The following is a 22,570-nucleotide window of genomic DNA, read 5'->3' on the forward strand; positions in this document are numbered from 1 at the left end:
CTGTACATCACACACACACCGGCAGATCTCACTGTCCTAACGTGACCCAGTGTTGTTGGTCTGTGCCACTATGTGAATTTTGGAAATCAGGAAAATGTGTTTAATGAGGTAAAAACAGCACAACTCATCCATGATGCCCTGGTGTCCAATTACTGGATATCAGGGGAAAAAAGGCGTGGCTCCAGTTCTCCAGTCTCCACGACTGCAAGAATACTTCAATAGAACCCACTCATACATTTTCATTATAACAGAGGTGTACAGTATGAATAGGGTAGGCAGTATACATCTATATATATATACAGTAGGTGGTCTTAACCCCTTGTGGGTCACAAGCGGTACTGCAAGGGGGTCATAAACGTTACACATTTTCATGAATTGTAATATATATGTATTGCTGTAAATTGTATTGTTGTATACACGATAACAGGCAGGTTCATGCACAGCAGTGACGCTAGTACTACAGAGAATGTAATACGTTGGAAAAGGCAGGGGGCCGACTGCGGCTTATGCATGCAATTCATTTAATGTGCAGTAGGGGGTCCCTGCTCCATCCAAAAAATGTCAACGCCCCCATGTTTTAGATCAGCTCTGTGGCTTTGTTGTCGATCCGATCATCTCTGCCTGTGAATGCGATGGAATCACTGATGAGGATTATTTATGTTTAAGCACGGCACGTTTCTAATACTGCACTCACACACACACCAAGCTTCCACGATGGACAAACCCACGCGTCAGGCTGTCCAAAGTAGTTCTTAGGCTAACACAGCAGAGGGCACTGTAGGTGTTCCTGAAGCTCAGAGCTCTTCTTTGCCAATCAGTGGAAGCAATTAGAGAAACCTGACACTTGTGTCTGAAAAACCAATCACCTTTTTTTAAAGTGACAACAGAAATAACCAACGTCTTCACTCCAGTCGGACATAATTTCAGCATCCCTTCAATCAACAGCTGTTGTTGGCTGCGTTGACGCAGTCGTGTAGCATCATCACAAGTTGGCTATTTACTCTTGCCCATTTCCCAACATACGTTATCTCCAACAATGATGACGTAATGTTTACTTGCTGCCAGGACTAAGAGACAATTAGCGTCATTCTCTTTACATGTCAGTGGCCATATCCTTATGGACGATTGGTGAATATCAGCTCTGAGTTATTTTAATGGCCGCCCAGAACTGCAGTGCCAAGTGCATCACCACGCATATCTGGCATCAGAATATGGATCTAAAAAAGTTCCTTCATATACACGTATTAGAAAATAGAAACTGTCTCACATAATGTTCCACCTATAAATGTTTCAGGCATTTCAGAGCCATACAACGTTTCAGTGTCTTTGTTTTATTTCATATTTATGTTTAATCCTGTTAATCCTGCTGGAGGGTCATAAACGGTTAATAGTCAAATTCCAGCTTTATAACCATGGTCCCGGTCACCATAACCTTTCTGCTTCCTTGGGTGAGATTCTGCTGTGGCCACCCTCCACATTTCCTATGGTAATTACAGCATCGCCATTTCCAGCAGATGGCGCACTCAGCGACAGTCTATCTGGCCTATGCCAAGAACAAAGTCTCATGACAGCTGCTGGTCAGCTAAAGGTTGATAGCACCAAACAGGGCGTGTCTACCTGCAAGAGTTAACGTGATGCGTACATGAGTGCAGTATTAGGAAACCCAAACGTGCACGATGACAGCGGGTGAACTTCTGTATCTAATGGATACAGAAGGAGCGTGCTGTAAAACCTGTGTATATCTACATCAGCCAACTCGGGCCCACGTCCACCTAAACAGTCATAGATGTCATACCAGGCTTCGCGTCGGTGACTCCGACAAACTGCCAAAACTGGAGCGGCTCATCTGTGCCAAAGACGTCCCATAACGCAAAGCTGCGTACACGGGGTCGACGCGCGTCCGCACAGCCTCTGAAACCATACACACACATTCATAAGACTTGAGTCCTAAAAACCAGCCGTCATAATTGTGGTGCCACTGCCTATTTGCAGGAACCAGAGGGTCTAAATATAACTAAAGTGGGTAACACAGTGAGCACAGGACCAAAGCGACCCACTTTCGAACACGGAGCCGCAGCGGCCAGAAGTTAACAAGACATCATAAAGTTCCAGTCCATTTACAAACTTTGATTCTCTTCTGCATTTACTGGTTAACGTGACACATCTTAATGGTCAGAGTGAGCTGCTGGGGAGAGAAGGAGGAGAAATAAGATAGCAAATCCTCAGAAAACGCCTCAGTGGCACATTTCATTTGATAACAGAGAATTTCTGAAGTCGGAAATAAGATGTCCTCTCTTTTTTGGCCTGTATTTAATTCAGTGCTCTTTGAGCCGGAGGTAAAAAGATTTCTCTGCAGGGGCAAGATGATTTTATTTGTGTCTGCGAGGAGGAGATACAAAAACACTTTGTCGTACTGACAACACCAGTGTCCAACAGCCCACGAAAACAAGTGTGCGAAATGTTTTGAGATAAGAACAGTGTCTTTGGACGTGGATTGTTTCTCTACGTTATTTAATTTTTGCAACAATCTTTATATGAATGCATTTGCAGACACATAATAAAGAGGCTCTTCGCTCTGTTCGACTGAAAAACTCCTTTTTTTTATAGCAAATAAGACGTTTTCTTAATCTCCTAACATAAAAGCGAGCGTACCAAGGTTACTGTAGAACAATTTCTTGTCAAAACTTGGAGGAAAAAAAGAATTAAAAAAATGTAATTAATAAAAATAATATCTTTCTATTGCTTCAGTTGTATAATGGCTGTCTGTTCATTTAAATCAATGTTCACTTTTGTTGCAAGGAGCAGAGTTCATACTTTACAGCATACAGTATATTCCTATGTACTTCATCTCCTTCCTACCTTCATATATACTGTACATTGATACCTAGCTAGCTAGCCTATTTTCTATGTACTTTTTAACCTAATTTACTGAACTTACCTAACTAATTACATCCCCACCCTTAAATATATGTGGCTATCTGCCTGCCACAACAAAAACTCTTTTGAAATTTTGTACATTTTGCTACACCACTGTACCCAGCTGTCTAACTATGTCTATTTGTTACCTATTGACTACTCAGGTCAAGTAGCTAGGTAGTAGCTACCTAGCTACCTTACCGCCAGATAAATACTTTCCTACCTCCTTCATGACCGATCGCCATACTAATGTACTTATCCGTCTTAGTTATCCATCTTCAATGCTAAATCCAGATACACTGGAAATCAAAGTAAAGTTTTCTCATCTTCTAAAATCGAAAATTTCCCCACAACATTACATTTACATTAACAGCAGCTCTGCATTCCGGGCCGAACCTTTTGTTAGCGTAATAACAAGGACACAGTGAAATGTGCGACTGAGAGTTTGGCAGGTTGCAGACTCAGCGGACCCTGGCAGTGTCCCAGGCATCATGTTGTTGAGCTCGGGGTTGATGACGAAACTGTAGGTCAATTGCACCCTGATTCATAGATAAATGAGGAAGTGACATGAAGAGGCGCTAACCCAGATTCATCGCGACAGGACCGAGTTATGCAACATGACACTGCATCCTCTGCATAGAAGATCTTTAAATAAAATTCTCTCTTAATGTATCTTTCCGTGACCTACCATGGAAAAAGGTGAGTCACTATTGACACGAGATTCAACATCAGAGATCAAAATAACTAGATTTATGTAACTCTTAGCCAACAAAAGCTGTTTTGTGAAAATCTTAATGCGATCTTCTCAACTATAGGTTACTTTGTTCAATTAATTAGGCTACATATATTGCATTTTTTAATGGCGTCAGTATTTTTTCAGTATGTGTAGTTATATATATTTTTAAGAAAACATATATAAAAAATATAAACAATTATAGCTTGTTGAAAAAATGTGTTATTACTTTTTAGTCTAGTCCTGCTTTTCATATAAATTTGTCTCTTTTTGATGTATTTTTCATGACTTTTTATGTAATTTTCTTATCATGACTAATACTTTCAGTACTTTCATTTGGTATATCATCTAATATTGCCTAGTTGATGGCTATCCTTTGTGTTATCTGATTTAAAGTGTCTGGACTCAAATTTTACCATTGTTTAAAACCGTAATAAAGGATAAATTAGATGTTGGAAATGAATAAGTAATTTTGAAATGATGTGTCTAATTAGACAAGGCAATTACTCCACAAATTACTGATCTCTTTAGTTATTTTATGAAATACATTTTGATGTCGTGATGCAGGGAGTTTACACTCAGGCGGATCTGAGAATAGGCAGCATTTCAGTGTTTACCAAGCTCTAAACATGCAAGCTAGGCAGTGATTTACTACCTTCCCTCGGTCAAACAGGCTATAAACACAGATATAAAAACATAAACAGCAGGCTTTTATAAATATTTATTCTGTCCAACAGCCTTCTTTGAAACTGGAATTGTTCTCGCTCATTTTTTTATTTTTTTCACTTTGCCTGCCTCAGGTTGTCGAGTGAGATGGAGACATTTCTGGTTTTATCACAACACACAGGCGAACAAAAGTCTTAAAATATCCTGAAAAATGGCCAGACAGGAGCAACAAGACGAAACCGAAGCACAAACCAAACCGAAAAAGCACATTAGCACTCACCCCAGGACACACACATAACACCGGGCACTGGAAGCGTTCTCACCTTGGCTCGGTTGAACTTCCTTGACGACAGTCAGCTGGTCATTGACAAGCATTGGTGAGCTGAAGTTTCGCTTGAACACGCCAGGCTAATGAAGGAGAGCAGAGAGAGTAATGAGGTTTTTTTTTTTTTCTGTTTTCACGGCTTCCTTTGATGGGTCTGGGCTGATGAGGGAACGGGTTCCATGAAGTGAACAGTAATGGAGAACAAATTAGTGACTGTGAAGCACATCAAGGCTGGCACACGTACACACAGACACACACTCCAGTGCTGCAAAATCAAGTTACAAATGAAAGCAAAGTGTTAGATCTCTTCGCCGCTAATTGGGACCAATGAATTCACTCAGGCACTTGCCTGTGTGCTGCTTACAAAGAGGCACGGACACATTTGGTGTGTGACTGTGTGGTTGTTTTTGTTATTTTGTGTGTGCTAATGTGTGTGTGTCCAAGTGTGTGGGGCCACGCAAATGACATTTTACACTGAATTAAGCACGCTAAGTGTTTCGGCAAAGACAGTTTGTCTTTGCACAGCTTGCAAATCGGCCTGTTGTTTATTCCTACTGGGTCAAGACGACGGGTCTTAAACTTCAACAGACCGAGGACCATTTCACCTATAAATAAACTCATGGACCGCCTTAACCTGAATATGCTAAATAAATTGAGCTAACGTTATATTAGTCCTATTAAAAAGCCATTTTTCAAAATCTTCTTTAAGGTCACATAAACAAACCGAACGTGCCAATCATGTGCCACGTCTCACCTTTCCGTCAGATAAAGATGTACAGATACAGGCCGGGTGACATTTACCTCCTTCCTGACCTTATCATTTTGCCTCCACTTTCTTTTTGCGCTCTAGGGCCAAGTCTTAAGTCTTAAAATTTTCCAAGTGGTTCTCATAAGGTCTCACCTCTCGCTGAATGCTAATGTCCTCTGCCTCACACTGAGGGACGAACACGCGGCCAGGGTCTGAAATAACCGCTGACTGCTGCATTTAGTCGTGCCCTTATTTACATCTCATGAGGAGGGTTTCATCAGAAACAAGATGAAGTCTAATTACAGGCACTTTTACTTGCAGTGCTACTGCTAAAAAGTAAAGAATTTCAAGCTAAGCTAAGCTGTAGCAGCTAAGCTAAGCTGTAGCACACGTACGGGCACACGTCATGACATAATTTCCACCCGAGGTGGCAAGTGGAAAAGTCATAAACAATTTAACATTAGCTACACCTTAGATTAGTTAGCCAAACAATAGCGAAATAGCTAAACAGTAGCCAAACAGAGCTACAAAGACGGAACAAGCAAGATAGCCAAAAAGTGCTATAAGGCAGCTAACATTAAAAGGTGGAGTAGGCAAATGTGTACAATTATTAGGGTTATATATAATATTAAATTAAAATATACAAAGAGCATTTTCAATTATTTCCACACCCCTACCAAGAAACGTGACTGATTCCAAAAAGTTAGCCACACTTGGCTAAAAAATCTCATGTGAATAATTTAAAATGATAAAAAAAATCATCTAGTTATGGATTTATAATATTTAAAATGTTAAATAGTTTAAAAGTATATGATGGACAGGCGACAGCTTCCTGTTATTTACAGATGTGTTTTATCAGCACTTGACATATGAGTCATCTCCATTCGACTGATTCTCATCCACTGACGGTTGCAGTGTGGTTGCGTTCTGAGTTAAAAGTGACTTGAGCAGCTAAGTGGACATGAAATGCTGCTGACTCAGTCACATTACACAAGGTGACATGATGAGCCACTGTTTTTTTGGGGGGGGGTTATAATGGATGCTGCTTCACTTATGTTCTTTTCAAAAATGCAATTTCTTTTCTTTTCACCGGACGTTAGATAATGTGATAAAATACAAAAAAATTATGATTTCAGGTGCAGGAAAAAAAAAAAAATTAAATTCAAACCGATTCTGGTTTGAGTTTAAGTTTCCATGGTTGCAGCATTTATACTTAAATTATTCGAGGTACAATTTCAATATCAGGTCATTTCAAGTTGCTGGTTTTAAAATGGGCCAATTTGAGGAAGGAAGGAGACGAAATTCAAATTCTGAGTAGAAATTAGAGCTTTTATTCCTTATCCGTGTTGGAACAGAAGATTCACAAAAATGAAGGGATGGTGTTCTCTTATATCTGATATTTTTTCTTGTGGTTTACTGTCACACTATATTTGGCACAAAGCGAACAATAACTAATGTCAAAAGGCTAAATGACTTTGTGTGTGTGTTTATCTGCCTTGGCAGAGAGTCAAACTCTTTCACACACCTCACAGCCTCAGTCATGTTTTCCACATTAGGTCCCAGAAGTGAAATTTGTTTACAAAGAAGCAGGGTGTTGCTAGCTGCTACGATTAGCTTCTTGCAGATTGAATCTTTGAGGAGTAGCAAAAAAATGTATTCGCAAAAATGTTTTTCTGTTCAGAGGAGTTAGTGTTATATTATTTATATAGTGGTCAGACGTTTGGGAAATTGGAAAGAGTTGTGATTTTATTTTGTTCAATTAGCACAGCGACATTCTAGAAATCATTTGCATATTTTGATTTAGCTCTAGATTGCTGACTCAGACAGAGAATAAGCTGGTTATCAGATTCGTACCTTTCCGTGACACAGCTGCTGCGATAGTTCAGAGGTGCACCACAGGTGAGCAGCCATCTTGCAGGTTTTACACCGCAGAGCTTGTTTGGAGTTTCCTGCAGGTAGAGACAAAAACAGGGAGAGTGAGAGCAAAGGGCGGAGACACGAAGAACTGCAGACAGTCTGCAGAATCACAACAGGCACAACCGCAGGAGGGCTCCTTATAACAAGCAGGTTTCTCTGGGCTCGGATCGACAGTGTAATTAAGCGGTGCCCCAGATTCGTCACGCTGGCACTGTTCACATAGCTGACACTAACATAATCAACAGCTCCACGTTGAAAATATCGTGGAGCGACTGAAAACCAGCTGGAGGTATTTCAATCGTGATGGATTTGGCATTGAGTCATCTCCCGCCTTCTCATCTTGGTTTTCAAGAGAAGCAGTAATAAAACACCTCTGAGCAATTAGCTTCTGTTGTTCTACTCATTAATGGTGTGTACTGACAAATCCTCTGCTGATTGGACTTTGTTTTTAATAAGAGAATTACTGGGTTGAGTCCCACCGCATCCAGAAAGAAGGAGATAGGAAGGTTAGGGTCGAGGAGTATTGGTACACAACAATACAGAAAAATATTGGTACAAATATTGGCTAACGTGTAGCTATTTCTCAAAGCTTGTAGCTACAGTATGTCCTTCACTAAACTTCATCATTTTTGGATACGTTTTGTTTAATATTTAACTATTTTTGTGACATATGAGGTCATTTCGCAATTTTTTGGTTACAGTTGAGCTATTAGCTTTTTTGTATCAGCTTCTTTGGTTGGTTTCAGTTGAGTCCTGCCTAATTTTACATTTACTTTGTAGCTGTTCATGGGTAAATGTTTAAGTAGTTTTGATAAATATCCAAATAATGCTAACTATTGTCAGGTTGACTTGTAATATTTTTGTAATATAATTTGATCTATTTTTCTTGCTATCCCTTTGCTTTGTTTTGGCTTACCTGTAGCTACGGAGTTTTTTGCTGTGTTTCCTTGAGCTATTTCTGTTTTGTTGAGTAAAATGTTGAGCTTTTTTCGCTAAACGTCATCAGAAAAGAAATGATTCCTATTCTATTTCTGTTCTGCTTTTTTCACTAAACGTCATCAGAAAAGAAATGATTCTGTCACAAACACATTATTAAATTCAATAAAAGAGTGAATTTCCTGCACAATGGAGGACACCGAACCATTAAACCATCTTCGGTTCCATGCTAGGCAATAGAACCACAGCAATCAACAACAGGGAAAGGCTGTAAAACTGCCTGGTATTTTACATTAATACCATGGCATTCAATTGAGGAACTAGAGCAGCATTTAAGACCCAGTGGTTGGATGCAGAATTTAAATAAATGCTAAGTTATGTTTGGTTTAGCCATTCATATTTTTAATGCAAATAAAACTGAGTTTCATTCTTATTTATTGGTTCAAATGATTTCTTTTTTTGAATTCTGGCTGCTCCTGTGTACAACTATCACAAAAGGGTAAGCGCTGGTTTATCAGGTGCAGAGCTCCTGGAAGATAAACACAGCTGTAAATAAAATCCTGCGAAGGCACAGCTGAACCTTGGTTTATAAAGAAGGGATTGGCGGAGCCCCTTACCGACTATCATGTGCTTGCAGTGCTGGCAGTTTGTAGGTTTGCGGAAAACATGGTCTTGAAAACAGTGAGTAATTTGAGGACAGGGAGGCTTGGCGGGCAGCGAGGGGGAAAGGCTGAGCGAGGGAGAGTGGGAGGAGATGGAAGGGTTGGGGCTGAGGGAAGGTGAAACGGACGGCGAGCGTTCGCCAATGAGGGGAGAGCCGGGCAGCAGTGGGGGGGAAGGGGGCGGCGGGTCGGTGATGAAATCGGGCGGCAGGCGGGCGTCGCTGTAGGATCTCTGGAAGAAGTTCTCCACACTTTTGCTGCGCATCATGGTCTTGAAGGACAGCGATCGCTTTAGCCGTTCCAGCTGCAGGGAGACGGGGACAGAGACAAATCAGATTGTACCACAGATAAGTGATATTGAACATGACAGAGCGACACGTCCCCGTCTGTAAACATCCACATTCAAAAACAGACTCAACGTGTGCGGATAAGTTGCTCAGAGACATGGAAAAATATTTCACACAATAGCAGCTCTGCTGGTTGGTTTGGCTGAACCGAGATAAGGCGTTTGTCTGTGAGCCCACCCACGACGGCACATTAAAGACGAGCCATGTGTTGATGACATGTCCATGGTGTCGGTGGCGGAGGGGCTATTGTGATGAAATTAAAACAGGAGAGTTCAGGCTTATCACGTATGAACAGTCCATCCTCGGGGTTCTTAATCTGATGGAGCCGCCTCATCCGTACCATTGATTGGCACACAGCCTTGTACACAGCACACACATTGACGTTCCTCCTTCCTGCGTCCAACACCCGTGCCTCCTCCTCCTCCTCCTCCTCCTCCTCCTCCTCCTCCTCCTCCTCCTCCTCCTCCTCCTCCTCCTCCTCCTCCTCCTCCTCCTCCTCCTCCTCCTCCTCCTCCTTCCACCCACCCTTGTATCAGTTTGCTAACCTGCTCTTATACGTATCGACTCAACCAGAAGCTGAAGTATTTTACAAGCTTTATTGACCGACCGGTCGTTCACGATCGATGGTGGGTGTATAAAAGCCCAACAATTACATGTCAATTGCCACATCAGTGCTGGTCCCGTATGTACAATCTACTGTCTGCAGCCAGGGTGCATCGATTGGCTGGACAGATGCATGTTAGTTTGTTTATCTTCCTCCCACGTATATCATTGATGACGATGATACTTGTTTACCTCAGGGTGGATGGTCATTTGTTACCGTGACATGTCGAACCAGCAGGGCGGCAGAAAGGGTGTGGTCAGCCGACATGGATATATAATCAGTGGACCGTGGGCAGTGTGTGTGCCAGCGCTTTGTTTTCTACCTGCAATCATTCTGCCCAGCATCAGACATGACCACTGCGTGTGTGAGTGTGTGTTCAAAGGAGAAAAAAATAGAACCACAATGGACATGAGTAAGGATGCTAATATCGGGCCGATAATAGCATCCCAAAATTAGCATATTATGTAATATCTATAAGTATCGTTATCGTTTTTCCTCTGATAATGAAAACCCGATAACAAAATGCTTGGGTTTCGCCAAATGATGTGTGCCCTTAAAATAGTTTTGGGGAAAAACAGCTGTATATTAAAGTGAAACTCACTAGGTGGCAGCATTACAGCTCATTTAATTAATCTCATACTCATACAGTGGTTTGTACAGGTAAATAAATAAATATTACCAGCCTGTGTCGATATCAGTTGATCTCGGAATCGGAAATTAAGTGTTTGGCATATCGGATATCGGCAAAAGTTCATATCGGACATCCCTAGACACAAGTAAATGCAAACTGCATGCTTTTTGATGCTTCACGTGCATCGATTATCATGGCCGATTACATTTCCTGAGTTATATTTGAGGACTGACAAACGTTAAGGAGGACTGAAGTGTCGTAGCTTTCCATTTTTACCTCCTCTTCATTTCTGTGGACCTGTTTCAGTCACAGCAGCCGATTCGTCAGCTCCAGTCACGAACGCATCTCAATTACAGCCAATCTAATCGTCCTAATGTCCTCGCGTGGGCCTTAAAAGCATTCCCATCAGCTTCCATTTAATAATTAGCTGAACACAATCCTACTTTTAACTGAAGGCCACTGAAATACCACAGTCAGTTGGTATCAGCAGGGAACACATTCACTGCTCTTGAGCTTGCCGCATACAGGAGTTTTTTTTTTCTATTTCTTTTTGAAATGATGATGAAGATGAAGTGATAGAGGCCCTGATGTACAACCCAATCCCAGATGGATTATTTATAACCTGCAATTTCATTGACACAGGCTGTCAGGTACAAACGGTGGAGCCTCAATCATCCTTCAGTCCACTGACCTTTTTTTGGGAAAAGCAAAACAGGATCTTTACAGAGCCATTCTGGGTGTATTTAAAATATTGTTACAGTACAGGGGATGTGAAATTTTATCAAAGAGGTCGTTTCTCCAGACGTGAAGAAGCCTCTTGGACGAGAGGTGAAACAGTGCAACGTAACTCAATTTTCGCCGTAAATCTGAGATTTTTTAAATTTATTTAAACGAGTAAAAATCTATTACAGTCTGTTCAAAAACTGGGTTTTGAAGTTCCGCCCCTCCACACTGTAAATGTCACTGCTGAACTAAGCAAAACGGGGCAAACACGGCCACTCTGTGCCCCATGTGCTTCATAAACAGCCACATATACACTGTACCACACAGATAAAGTCTTTTTACTCCGTCGTCCGATGCACACGTTCAATAATTCGTCTAGACTCCAGCAAATGTGCTTTAACTTGCAGACATCAGTCTTCGTCAATAAACCAGGGAGCGATGAAGAGTTGGCTATTCTGCCTTTGAGAACAGTGAAGATTCTTTTCTATGGCACATCTGCAGTCAAACGCTGCCCAAACAGAATGGACCTCGTAAAATTGGAAATGAGTGTAATTCTGATTTTTAACAATCTGTTTCCAGGGCGGTCCAACCCATAATCCTAACATTCACCTCAGCCCTGCTCAGACGTAGCCCTCATAAATATCTAACATCGTCTCTGGATAAAGGGCGGCGCAGCTGTAACTCTGAAACATTTTTTTTTTCTATTTCCGAAAAGATGTGGCTTTTGCTCCCTCCATCAGGATTTAATGGAGCCAATCGGGCTGATTGACATGTTGCTGAACAACAAAGGCTCTGTCCCACTGGGAGCAGGATGGGATTTTTCTTTTTACTAAAAAGCTTATCCCTTACCTCCAGCTGCGTGTACTTTAAAAGGTAGTAAAGGTCAATATAAATACTTTATTTCAACGTTAAAGGAGAGATGGAGTCTGAGCAACGCTGCTGTTAACCTGAATCTCTCAGTGAATAATTTTATGATTTTACTTGCTTATGTGTAAGCGAGTAAAAATCAAATTATAGGGTAAGGAGTATAGCACTGTTTAATGACAGAGGCAGCGATAAACGCTTCTGTTTCATGTTATTTCCTGGGGGAAATTCTTACCGAGTGTGATCCTATACCTTAGCCTTGAAAAAAACAAAAACAAAACAAGATTGAATTGTTGTGCCATAAATGTCACAGTATCTGACCCTGTGATCTACTGCAAGTGAGGTTATGTAAAGGGAACATACTGTATCTGTTCTCTGGGTCACATCAGAGAACACGTGGTTCCAGAAGGAACTGATTGCCCTCCAGAACCATGTACAACATCACCTGCCATGTTTATTGATTGGATTGATAAAACTGGCCATAATGAGACTGCAGGTCTAGTCAGTCTTTGGAAAATTTGTTGGATTATATTTTCAGATCGGCACAAATAGTCCTTGAATGTCCAGTATGACGTTTTAATAATATACTGCTTAAGAATTTCTTAAAAAACAATCGCAAAAACAGCTAAAAGTTGAGTATATAGCCATATAGCATAAGATAAATATTAGCTGTAGCCAAGGGTTAAAAAGGTTAAACATTGCCTATAAAGAAAGCATCATTCAGAAACTACTGAAAGATTTTAAAGTTGCTGAAAAAAAACTGCCTTCAAAACGATCTGAGCTGTTAAAGAAACACATTTACAGATGTACATTTTCTTGCAAATTGCAACCATTTTTCTATTGTATTTTTTCTTAACAATTAGTTTTTTCTTTCCGGTATTAAGTTTTTCATTATGCATGTCGGCCTGGTGGAATAATAATAAGAGCTGCATAATCACAAGCTGCCGCCTCCATCGCTGCGTTCACAGACACATGTACACACACATGCTTGCTCATACCCAACACACACAGACACACAAACACGTGCTGCTTTTCACTTTTATCCATTGTTTAACGGAGGGGAAAGTTGATGTGAGCTATTAGTGCTATTAGTATACACGTTCACCCAACCCTGCCATGCAGCTCTGCCCTGGCAACTCATCCTCCTTCACGTAACCAATCACTGTCCACACACACCAGCCCGGGCGCTACACAAAGAGGCAGCCGCTCTCAGACAGAAAGAAGGCGAGGAGCTGCATCAGAGTGAGCAGCACTGGCGACAAACGAACCTCCCTCAACTGAGAGGGTTCTTTTACTCCTGAAATCCAGTATAAAAAGAGACCGGATTGAAAAGATTTTTTTTTTTTTTGTGCCTAATTCCAGTAGCTGGAGATTGGTGTTACATCAACACAAATCTCAATGTGAAGCTTTTATATTAACTATCAAAGAGCTCTGTACTCTTTAGCCGTCATTTGAAACTAACTCCACTGCTATTGTCAGCCATGACGGGTCTCCAGTTTCTATGGTTTGTCCATTAGTTTGGTTCAGCTTTGGCCAACACAAAGACAAGAAGACAAAAAGTAGATGGTGAAAAACAGCAGAACAATGTCCCTATGTTATCTAATCCACATTGACACCATCTTTTAATGAGAATAATTTGAATTTTATGGAGCATTAACAGCAGATTTGGGCTCAAACCCCGGACCTTCTGCATGTAAAGCCACACACTAGAAGAGTGGTTAGTGCTCTCGCCTTACAGTGAAAAAGATCATCAGTTTGATCTTTTGTGGTGACTGATCTTTCTGTATAGAGTTAGCATATGTGCAAGGTTAAAAAAAAAAAACCATTCACTTGTGTGAATGTCAGATTGATTGTTTTTTTTTTCTTGTCCACAGACGTGGTCCTGTGATGGACTGGTGAACTGTCCAGGCTGTAACCCAGACCTGGACACACGACTGCAGGGATTGGCTACAACCAGTGCAACACTGAAAGGCTACAGCTGTGGGGAAAAAATCCCATCATGAATCTTTTCACACAATTTGGAATTGTGTTACACTGACCCAAATATAAATGAATAGAAGCATCCATATGGGGAAAACTGTTTCAGATGTTACAAATGGAGTTTGGAGCATCTGATTTTTTTTTTCCTATGACGTCTTTTGATTCAGAGGTTTTTTTTTCTGTGTTTCACATTATAGTATTATTTATTTTGTGCCAATGTGTAGTTTATATATATATATAATTATTCTCAAATGTCACATCATCACAAGATGAATTAAAGATCAATATTTATCTGCCACTTATTACAAGGATGAACAAAGCCACCCTGCAGTAAAGTGCAGTACTGGAGGTGGACCAGAAGTAGCAGCACTTTGGAAAGAAAGAACCAACTGTGAGCCAAGCTGTCGGTGAAGTTCACAGTACACACAGTACATGACCAATTTGTTCAGTTTGGATGGTTTTCAAAATCACTCAACGACAGAGTGAAGAGTCACCGTGAACCAGAGCCAAATTATAATGGTCAAAGTTAAGGAGGTATCCAAACCATTTTCAAGGTGGGCCAGACCCGATAAAGAACCAACACCCACCCTTGTGGAACATGAATAAAATAGATATTTATCGATATTACAAAGCCGAATTTTATATATATATATATATATATATATATGAAACAATTAGGAATAATGATAATACTGAATAAAACAGTTTATATCTCATACTTTAATAAATTTGCTACTGTTAAACATCCGTATAACTTAAGCTGAAGCTAAGTTCGCTCTGTCATGACGATTGCCAAACACTTGTAGATTGCAGTCGGTTGTGCTATATTTGGCCAGCAGACGGCGATATTCTACAGAAAATAAAATTTAAAAAAATCAAAACAGCTTATTCGGTCAAAATGGAGGAACAATACTGGGGCTTTGGAGAAGAATAATAATTATACTTTTGTGATGTTGTAATAAGAAATGTGATATGTGGACAGTAACATTCTGTAAATGTCTAGGCAAAGAAAGCATATTGAGTTGTTTGTTCGAATTGAGCTATGAAAACCAATGTTACACAGCATGAGTAGCTCTCAGATGGAGACCCCTGCTGTAACCTATAATAAGTTTAAAGAACTATTCTGAATTTAAAGCATGGATATATTATAAAATATCGCCAGCACACTCCTGTTTACAAATGATCGTGAGACTAAACCACAGCCTCCTTATTATGAAGTCATGTGGGTGAAGCATCAGGGGAAAGTGATCTAGGTTCCGGCCACAAACTCTCTGCTTTAACAACACCTGTCATTCCTCCTTTACAGCTGTGACACGGGTCCTGTTAGGCGTCACTCACCTGTTCTCCCTCTGACAGCTGTGGACTTCAGAGCTCATTCTGTGGCCAGTTGAATCCGAATGAAACACACAAAGACAATCTGTGCCGTTCAGACCAGAAGGCTGACTGATGGGCCAATCTCTGCAGCCAAGTGCCTCCGATCCTTGCTTGTTTTTTGTTTTTTATGTGTGTATATCTCTCGCTACTTGAAGATTGGCCTGTGTACTTATCGCTGAGAACAAATGCTTTACTCCTGCAGTTCAATAAGACAGAGAGGGGCTCCTGAAGCAGCAGCAGTCTCCAGAGATCAAACTGCTCTTCACAAAGAAAAAACCCAACACTGATCTCTGCTTGGCCATCTCATCTGCTCACGCTCCTGACAGCCTTGGCAGTGGACTGTGTACGAGCCAGGGATGACATCCATGCTGTTTTCCCTTTTTCTAATCTTCTAATCATTGTGTCCCTGTGCTATTCAGCTCTGATACACATCTATTTGCAGCTGCTGCTGGGTTTCAGCGAGCATCTGCTATCAGGAGGACTCGTCCTCCTACTCTGGCTGTCATCCTTATCTAATGATCAGCATCGTGGACACACATGTCTGAGGAGATTCCTTCAGAAATGATTTGTCTGGATTAAGGGTTTTTAAGTCTTATTGGTGGATGTGGTTTCAGGGTGGGTTTGGAAATCAAACGTTCATAAAGTGGAATCTCAGCATGATCTGTTAGCCAGGAGATGAAATAGCTTCTATGTGACTGTTCGATTCATCCGGTGGGAAGACGGCAGCAGAAGAAAAACTATTCTAATTTGTAGTGGGTTATTGTTTCACTGGAGAACAATTCAGACGATATTATCAGACGCATAAACATTTATCATCCTTGAACCCGAATCTAATGAGGCTTTCCTATGGACACGGCAGCATTTGGCCTCCTTAACGCAGAAACAATAGCCATCCATCAACAACAACTAACAATATGTATTGCTCATCATATCACAGTCCAAGGAAGTGGTCTCAAACTTGTGGCCCAGGGACCACTATCTGGCCCAAGACTAAATGTCAGTAATAATTTTGCCCCGAAAGTATTTATATTACACAAAAACCCATAGATAGATAGGCAGACAGCATCTGGTGGTCGGAGGGAGATCCAGGATAGGCAGACAGATAGATAGCTCTTTGGTTGCTCGCAGCAGCATCTGGTGGTCGGAGGGAGATCCAACATAAAAATGAGCATCATCAACATAAAAAACTCATCATAGCCATCACCCCTCGGGGCTCTTAATATTCAAAGTGGGCCAGGTCTTTGAAGTAGAATCATTTCAAAATGTATTCTAACTAAAGGAGGTCAGTGAGAAAGCATCTTATTATGTTATAAAAACCCATTTAAGGAGAAATCCGTACATCTCTCTTTTACACGTTTCTAACTGAAGCCTGATGCTTTTGTCGTGTAAATGATCTATACGTCTGCTTCAGCGTGGCGAGGGGCCACATACTGTACAGACACAAACAGCACTCACACTCACACTTATAGCTACGGTGTGATTATTTGAGAGTGTTTGAGAGTTACCTAATCCTGCATTGTCTGGACCACAGAAAACCTACGCAGGGATACATGGAAACTGACAGAGAGAATATCAGTGTCCACTGGGTTGAAAGGGTTTTAATTCTGCTAGGTAGAAGATGAAACCACTTCCTGTGCCGAGTAGGCCCAGCCCCGTATGTCAATGTATAGGTGTTGATACTGTATGTTAGGGCTACGAAACAATTGATGTTTTATTGAGTTTTTTTTTTTGCAGGAGAGAAAAAGGCTGAAGTTTGAAGCTAAACCTTTTTTTTTCACACCGAGCCCTTTATCGCTGTGAAGTGAATCTCCAACCGATAGAGCGAGCGGAGGCATCTGCAGGAGGAGGGCTGAAGGGGGAGGGCTGAAGTAGGAGGGCTGAATGAGCGGGGCTGAAGGAGCGGGCTGAAGGAGCAGGGGTGAAGGAGGAGGGCTGAAAGAGCAGGGCTGAAGGAGCGGGGCTGAAAGGAGGAGGGCTGACGGAGGAGGGCTGAAGGCGCGGGGCTGAAGGAGGGGGGCGGAGGGAGGGGGGCTGAGGGAGCGGGGCTGAAGAAGCGGGGCTGCAGGAGGAGGGCTGAAAGAGCAGGGCTGAAGGAGGAGGACTGAAGGGGGAGGGCTGAAGTAGGAGGGCTGAATGAGCGGGGCTGAAGGAGCAGGGCGGAAGGAGCGGGGCTGAAGGAGCGGGGATGAAGGAGCAGGGCTCAAGGCGTGGGGCTGAAGGAGCGGGCTGAAGGAGCAGGGCGGAAGGAGCGGGGCTGAAAGGAGGAGGGCTGAAGGCGCGGGGCTGAAGGAGCAGGGGTGAAGGAGCAGGGCTGAGGGAGGGTGGCTGCAGGAGCGGGGCTGAAGGAGGGGGGCGGAGGGAGGAGGGCTGAAGGCGCGGGGCTGAAGGAGGGGGGCTGAAGGAGGAGGACTGAAGGGGGAGGGCTGAAGTAGGAGGGCTGAATGAGCGGGGCTGAAGGAGGGGGGCGGAGGGAGGGGGGCGGAGGGAGGGGGGCTGAGGGAGCGGGGCTGAAGGAGGAGGGCTGAAAGAGCAGGGCTGAAGGATCAGGGCTGTAGGAGCAGGGCTGAAGGAGGAAGGCTGAAGGAGCAGGGGTGAAGGAGCAGGGCTCAAGGCGTGGGGCTGAAGGAGCGGGCTGAAGGAGCAGGGCGGAAGGAGCGGGGCTGATGGAGCGGGGCTGAAGGAGCGGGCTGAAGGAGCAGGGGTGAAGGAGCAGGGCTGAGGGAGGGTGGCTGCAGGAGCGGGGCTGAAAAGGAGCAGGGCCCAAATCTTGAGGTTACAAATGAAATCATTTGTAATTTTGCCAACTTTAATGCTTTTCCCTGGGGACAATGAATATTGAGATCTAGGAGTGAGACAATCTGGTGCTGTTTTGTTTTTTTTCTCCTTTCTTTTTTTTTTTTGTAGCAGCAGTAGTAGCTCCACTCTGCCACCAACATGTTGGTGGCATGTGCCAGTGTGTGGGAGGCATGGGATGGAGATAAAGGCTCAGCTGCAGCAGTAGAAAGTGGAATCAAGTGCTAAATGAATCGATTGTCCTAAAAGTCCTTCGTGAAAAGCTCCACACTGCCTGTGAGGCAGCTTTTATGGCTCGGGCTCTTAGAAGCAGCGGGCCCTTGAAATGTGTGTTTATACAGTCAAGACAGCAACTTATTGGGAATCATGAGGAGCACTTGGAGGAGACACTTCAACTCAGTCAGCCGTTATCCTCCGAGGAAAGCAGCACAGCACTAATAACAGCAGATATTTACGTTTGTTTTAATGTATTAATCGTTAGACATTAGTCAAACTCTGAGCAAATTGATTTTGATTTTGAACAAATAAGTGGAATTTCAAAGCGAAATAAAAACATTTTGGGTCAAAAGTGGCTCAGGCTGTGTAAATTACGTCACATTTCGTCAAATAAAAAAATGAACAAAAATCATGAAGTTGGACATGTGACATTTATACTAAGCTAGACTTTGTGACCGCTAGCGATAAAATCGTCAGACTTTGTTTCAGCTCAACGTTGCATCATTTACATATTAGGGACTAGATTAACGATGGAAATAGCGAGACAACAGGCAGGGAGCTGGAGGGGTCATGTGACAACATACCATCACTGTCTTCTTTACTATCAGACCATTAGAAACTGATGAAAGCTGCAGTTATAGTGCCCTCTGCTGGATTATCCTGATTTACACCTACTTTAGACAGTCTGAGGTGTACTTAATTATCAATCAATATTTCTTAATTTGAGATTATATAACGGTCTACATTCTAGGACATACTGGTATCCTAAATCAGTGGTTCTCAACCTGGGCTTGCGGCCCCATTTTGATGCCACAAATTTCTGCCTATTTTTTTCTTTATCATGTTTGTTATAGTGCTTCGCAATTACAAAGTAACCAGATTATTGCACAAAGTACTCAAAGGAACTCAAGTAGCTGTCACTTGAGCAGTCACATGATCAAGGCCGTCAATCAAGATGCACCAGCTCAGATATTTTAACAAAAGTGGGAAAAAAAAAAACATTTGTTAACAATTGTGCATTGTGTTTTTAATCATTATAACAAAAACCAAGTAAACATTTCAGGTGACCCCACACGGAGCCCCGACCCCAAGATTGAAAAACAGGGGGATTAACAAAAGGTCAAGCATTGGAGTGTGATTCTTTCTGTAATATTTCATGAAACAGTGACATTTATTAAAAAAAAAATCCAATAACAAACATTAGCCTTAGGGACATGACTCACTGTCTGTAACAAACACTAACGCCACATATCACGGCGAGTCCTATTTTCTATAGTGGTACGTTTTATAGGAAAAGTGCTTTATGTTTCTGTCTTTGTATTAATTTTTGAAACAAACGCGTTCAACGAAGATGTGATTTTTGCTTGACTGGTTTGAAGACAACGTCACCGTGAAAGGCTACTCCTCACTTCTTTTACCACATCTGTAATAATTTAATATAATTTATAATTCAATACTGTATGCGGTGTATTTGCCAGTTGAGCTGCACTCAGTTGGCTCCCTCGGTCAGAGACGTACTGTACAAATTTGAAAGTCTCAGTGAAGACTTTAAAGAGGATTTTTAAGCCAAAACGAGGCTTAAAATACAGCAAAAAGCAGCTTTTGAGTGTTTTTTTTTTTTTTGAGGACTTTTTTGCTTTTATCTATATGACTCTGATAGCTGTGAAGGCTGAACTGAAAGCCTCCAGGATGAGACGGTGAAAATCCTGCTGTCTTCTTATGAAATATCTTTGATGCCTGAGAACCTTTAACTACTGAAAAAATGACTTGGAGATGTGGCGTGACATTACACGTTAATGTAAATAACCTTGTTTCCTGATAGCTGTGTACTGATACAGAGTTACTGAGCACTCAGGGGCTTTTTTACTGCAGCGTCCCATTCCCACCATAGTCCACAGCCACACAGACGTATCTTTGTCCTCATGGGAAACAGAACAATCAGGTATTATGATGCGATCCAGCCCTGTGACCCCAGGAAGTCCTACCTGTAATTTAGGTCATGACCCACTATTTGAGGAGCACAGGGGGCGCTGGAGGAAATGGGTGACATTTTTATATTTTCAGAATATCAAGAATGAACAAGATCAAATCAAAACGGTCCAATAAAGTAGAAGAAACACTTCAGCTCATGAGATGACACTGCCCCCCCCCCGACCCCACCCCCCTGCCTCACTCCATCAGACCCTACGTGAAACATAGCAGTGACGCACTGAAGGCGAATACAACTGCATTTGTGATGTAGTATTTGACATCACCAATACGCGCGTGCGGTGAAATAATGCAGTAGAGTGCGGACACAGAATTTAAATATCTGTGTACTTTGAGTATATATGTGGGGGGGGGGGGGGGGGGGGGGATGGGGGTTGTTTAAAGTTTGTTTTTTTTTCCTAAATGTGTGAATGTTTGGTTGTGGAGCGTGTGGAGCTGAGCTGCCAGGTCACCGGGGGTGAGTGTGTAGTTTCCACAGTACCTTGGATGTCACCGGCTGGATGGACATGGTGCTTGGAGAGCGCTGGAGCGGAGCGTCGCTCTCCGCCTCACTGCCCTCGGTCATCATCGCTGCTGTTGGGATGATGGACGGCACTGGTTCCAGACACAAAGGAGCAACAACTTGAAACTTCTCACACAGACGTCTCAGCCGAGCTAGACGCGGGTCCACGTCGAAGGGGAAGAAGTGCGCGCGCTCCGAGACGGACGCCTTATGGCCATTGGTTCTGCGGGCAGCCGCTGCACGTCTGTGGGCTGATGAATCGATTCACAGGCGCAAACACAGAACAGCTGTTTATATTTCGTTCATTCCAAGCGAGGACGGGAGCTTAGAGAAGGCTGAGTCTCACGTATGGGTGGTCCGTCGCGTGTGTCCCTTGACGCGCATCCCAGAAGCCCCACGGTGGCACACTCTGTCCTTCGGTGCAACAACAACAAAAAAGAAAAAAAGAAAAAAAAGGTTTAATTTCACTGAAAAGCGGAGTAAAATAAAAAATCTCAACTTAATCAGATCAGTTCCGGACAATTAACAACAGCCAACGCCGCGATACAGACCGTGTGCGCGTAACAGCCAACTGTGTCCTCCGTCGAACAGACTTAAATTTAAGCGCAATCTGAGGCACGCCTTCTCGTGCGTGTGACGCGCATGATTGGGGCAATTTTTACAACTCTGCCAGGATCCATTTAGACCCAACCACGGTCGTGGGCGGGGTATGTTTGTTTATTTATTTGTTTATTTATTCTGATGCATTTACGAAGCAGGCTGTCTCCAAGTCAGATATATCAGTATATTAGTTTCTCCACACACCAACGTCTGGACACAAAAAATGATTTAAATCCACCTGTTCTTTATCAGCATTAAGGGTCCTAGTGGCCAGAAAGATAAAAAGCTACATGGACAGTGGAGCGAACATGTGGGGCGGGGGCTTAGAAATAGAACATCCATGCCTTTAGTGACACAAGAACCAGCTTCACTTGAGCTAACCAAAATGAATGTGTATACATTTATACCTCAGCCTGAACTAAAAAAAAATAAACCCCATGTCTAAACCAGTGGTTCCCAACATCTGTGCCGTGGCCCACTAGTGTGCCTTGGAAAATCCAAATCGACTTAATTGGGCTGATAATTATTATTTATTTATTGCATGTAATTTTTCTTTGCTCGTCAAAGCATGAAAAGCAGAACAGTTTAGTCATCTTCCGCTAGGTGGCAGCAGATGGCTATGAAAACGAAAAAAAGGATTATCAGAGCTGTTGAAGAAGATCTTTGTGAGCGTCTTTCTTCAATTCCTGCCAGTATATCAGCGTTGTCTTCAAAAATTGAAATTTTAGTCAATTATTAAGTCATTTAAATTATTACTATTTTTATTTTTTGTGAGATTTTTGTTTAGTGGGTCCCTGGGCCCCCTTGAGGGGCATTGTAGTAATTGCAAGGGTCAAATTCCACTGTGGAAAAAAATGACTGATTATTAAATTTTCTCTATAAATTTCTCTAATAAATTTTCTATAAATTGTCTCGTTTCTCTAAAAGGTGAAATTTACATTTTCTCAGATGGACACACAACTAGTAGCATGAGCTCCACAGATATAAGTGTGTGAGTTGAAAAATAAAAACCATATCAAACATATCATCGAACCACTGTCCCTT

The 22,570-nt window shown here is 42.3% G+C and overlaps 1 protein-coding gene across 1 annotated transcript; it reads right to left on the reverse strand.

Annotated features, from left to right (window-relative positions):
* Positions 1-270: 270 nt before the first annotated feature.
* LOC107989844 (SH3 and cysteine-rich domain-containing protein 2-like) lies at positions 271-22,012 on the reverse strand. The gene is made up of 5 exons (XM_017040232.2): positions 20,906-22,012; positions 8,859-9,207; positions 7,243-7,337; positions 4,639-4,723; positions 271-1,911 (listed from the first exon to the last, which is right to left on the reverse strand). The coding sequence occupies exons 1-5, from the start codon at positions 20,990-20,992 to the stop codon at positions 1,790-1,792; spliced, it is 738 nt and encodes a 245-aa protein (XP_016895721.1). The 5' UTR covers positions 20,993-22,012; the 3' UTR covers positions 271-1,789.
* Positions 22,013-22,570: the final 558 nt, after the last annotated feature.

The sequence above is a fragment of the Cynoglossus semilaevis genome, chromosome 17 (assembly GCF_000523025.1).
Source record: "Cynoglossus semilaevis isolate Cse_v1.0 chromosome 17, Cse_v1.0, whole genome shotgun sequence".
In the NCBI taxonomy this organism is placed as follows: domain Eukaryota; kingdom Metazoa; phylum Chordata; class Actinopteri; order Pleuronectiformes; family Cynoglossidae; genus Cynoglossus; species Cynoglossus semilaevis.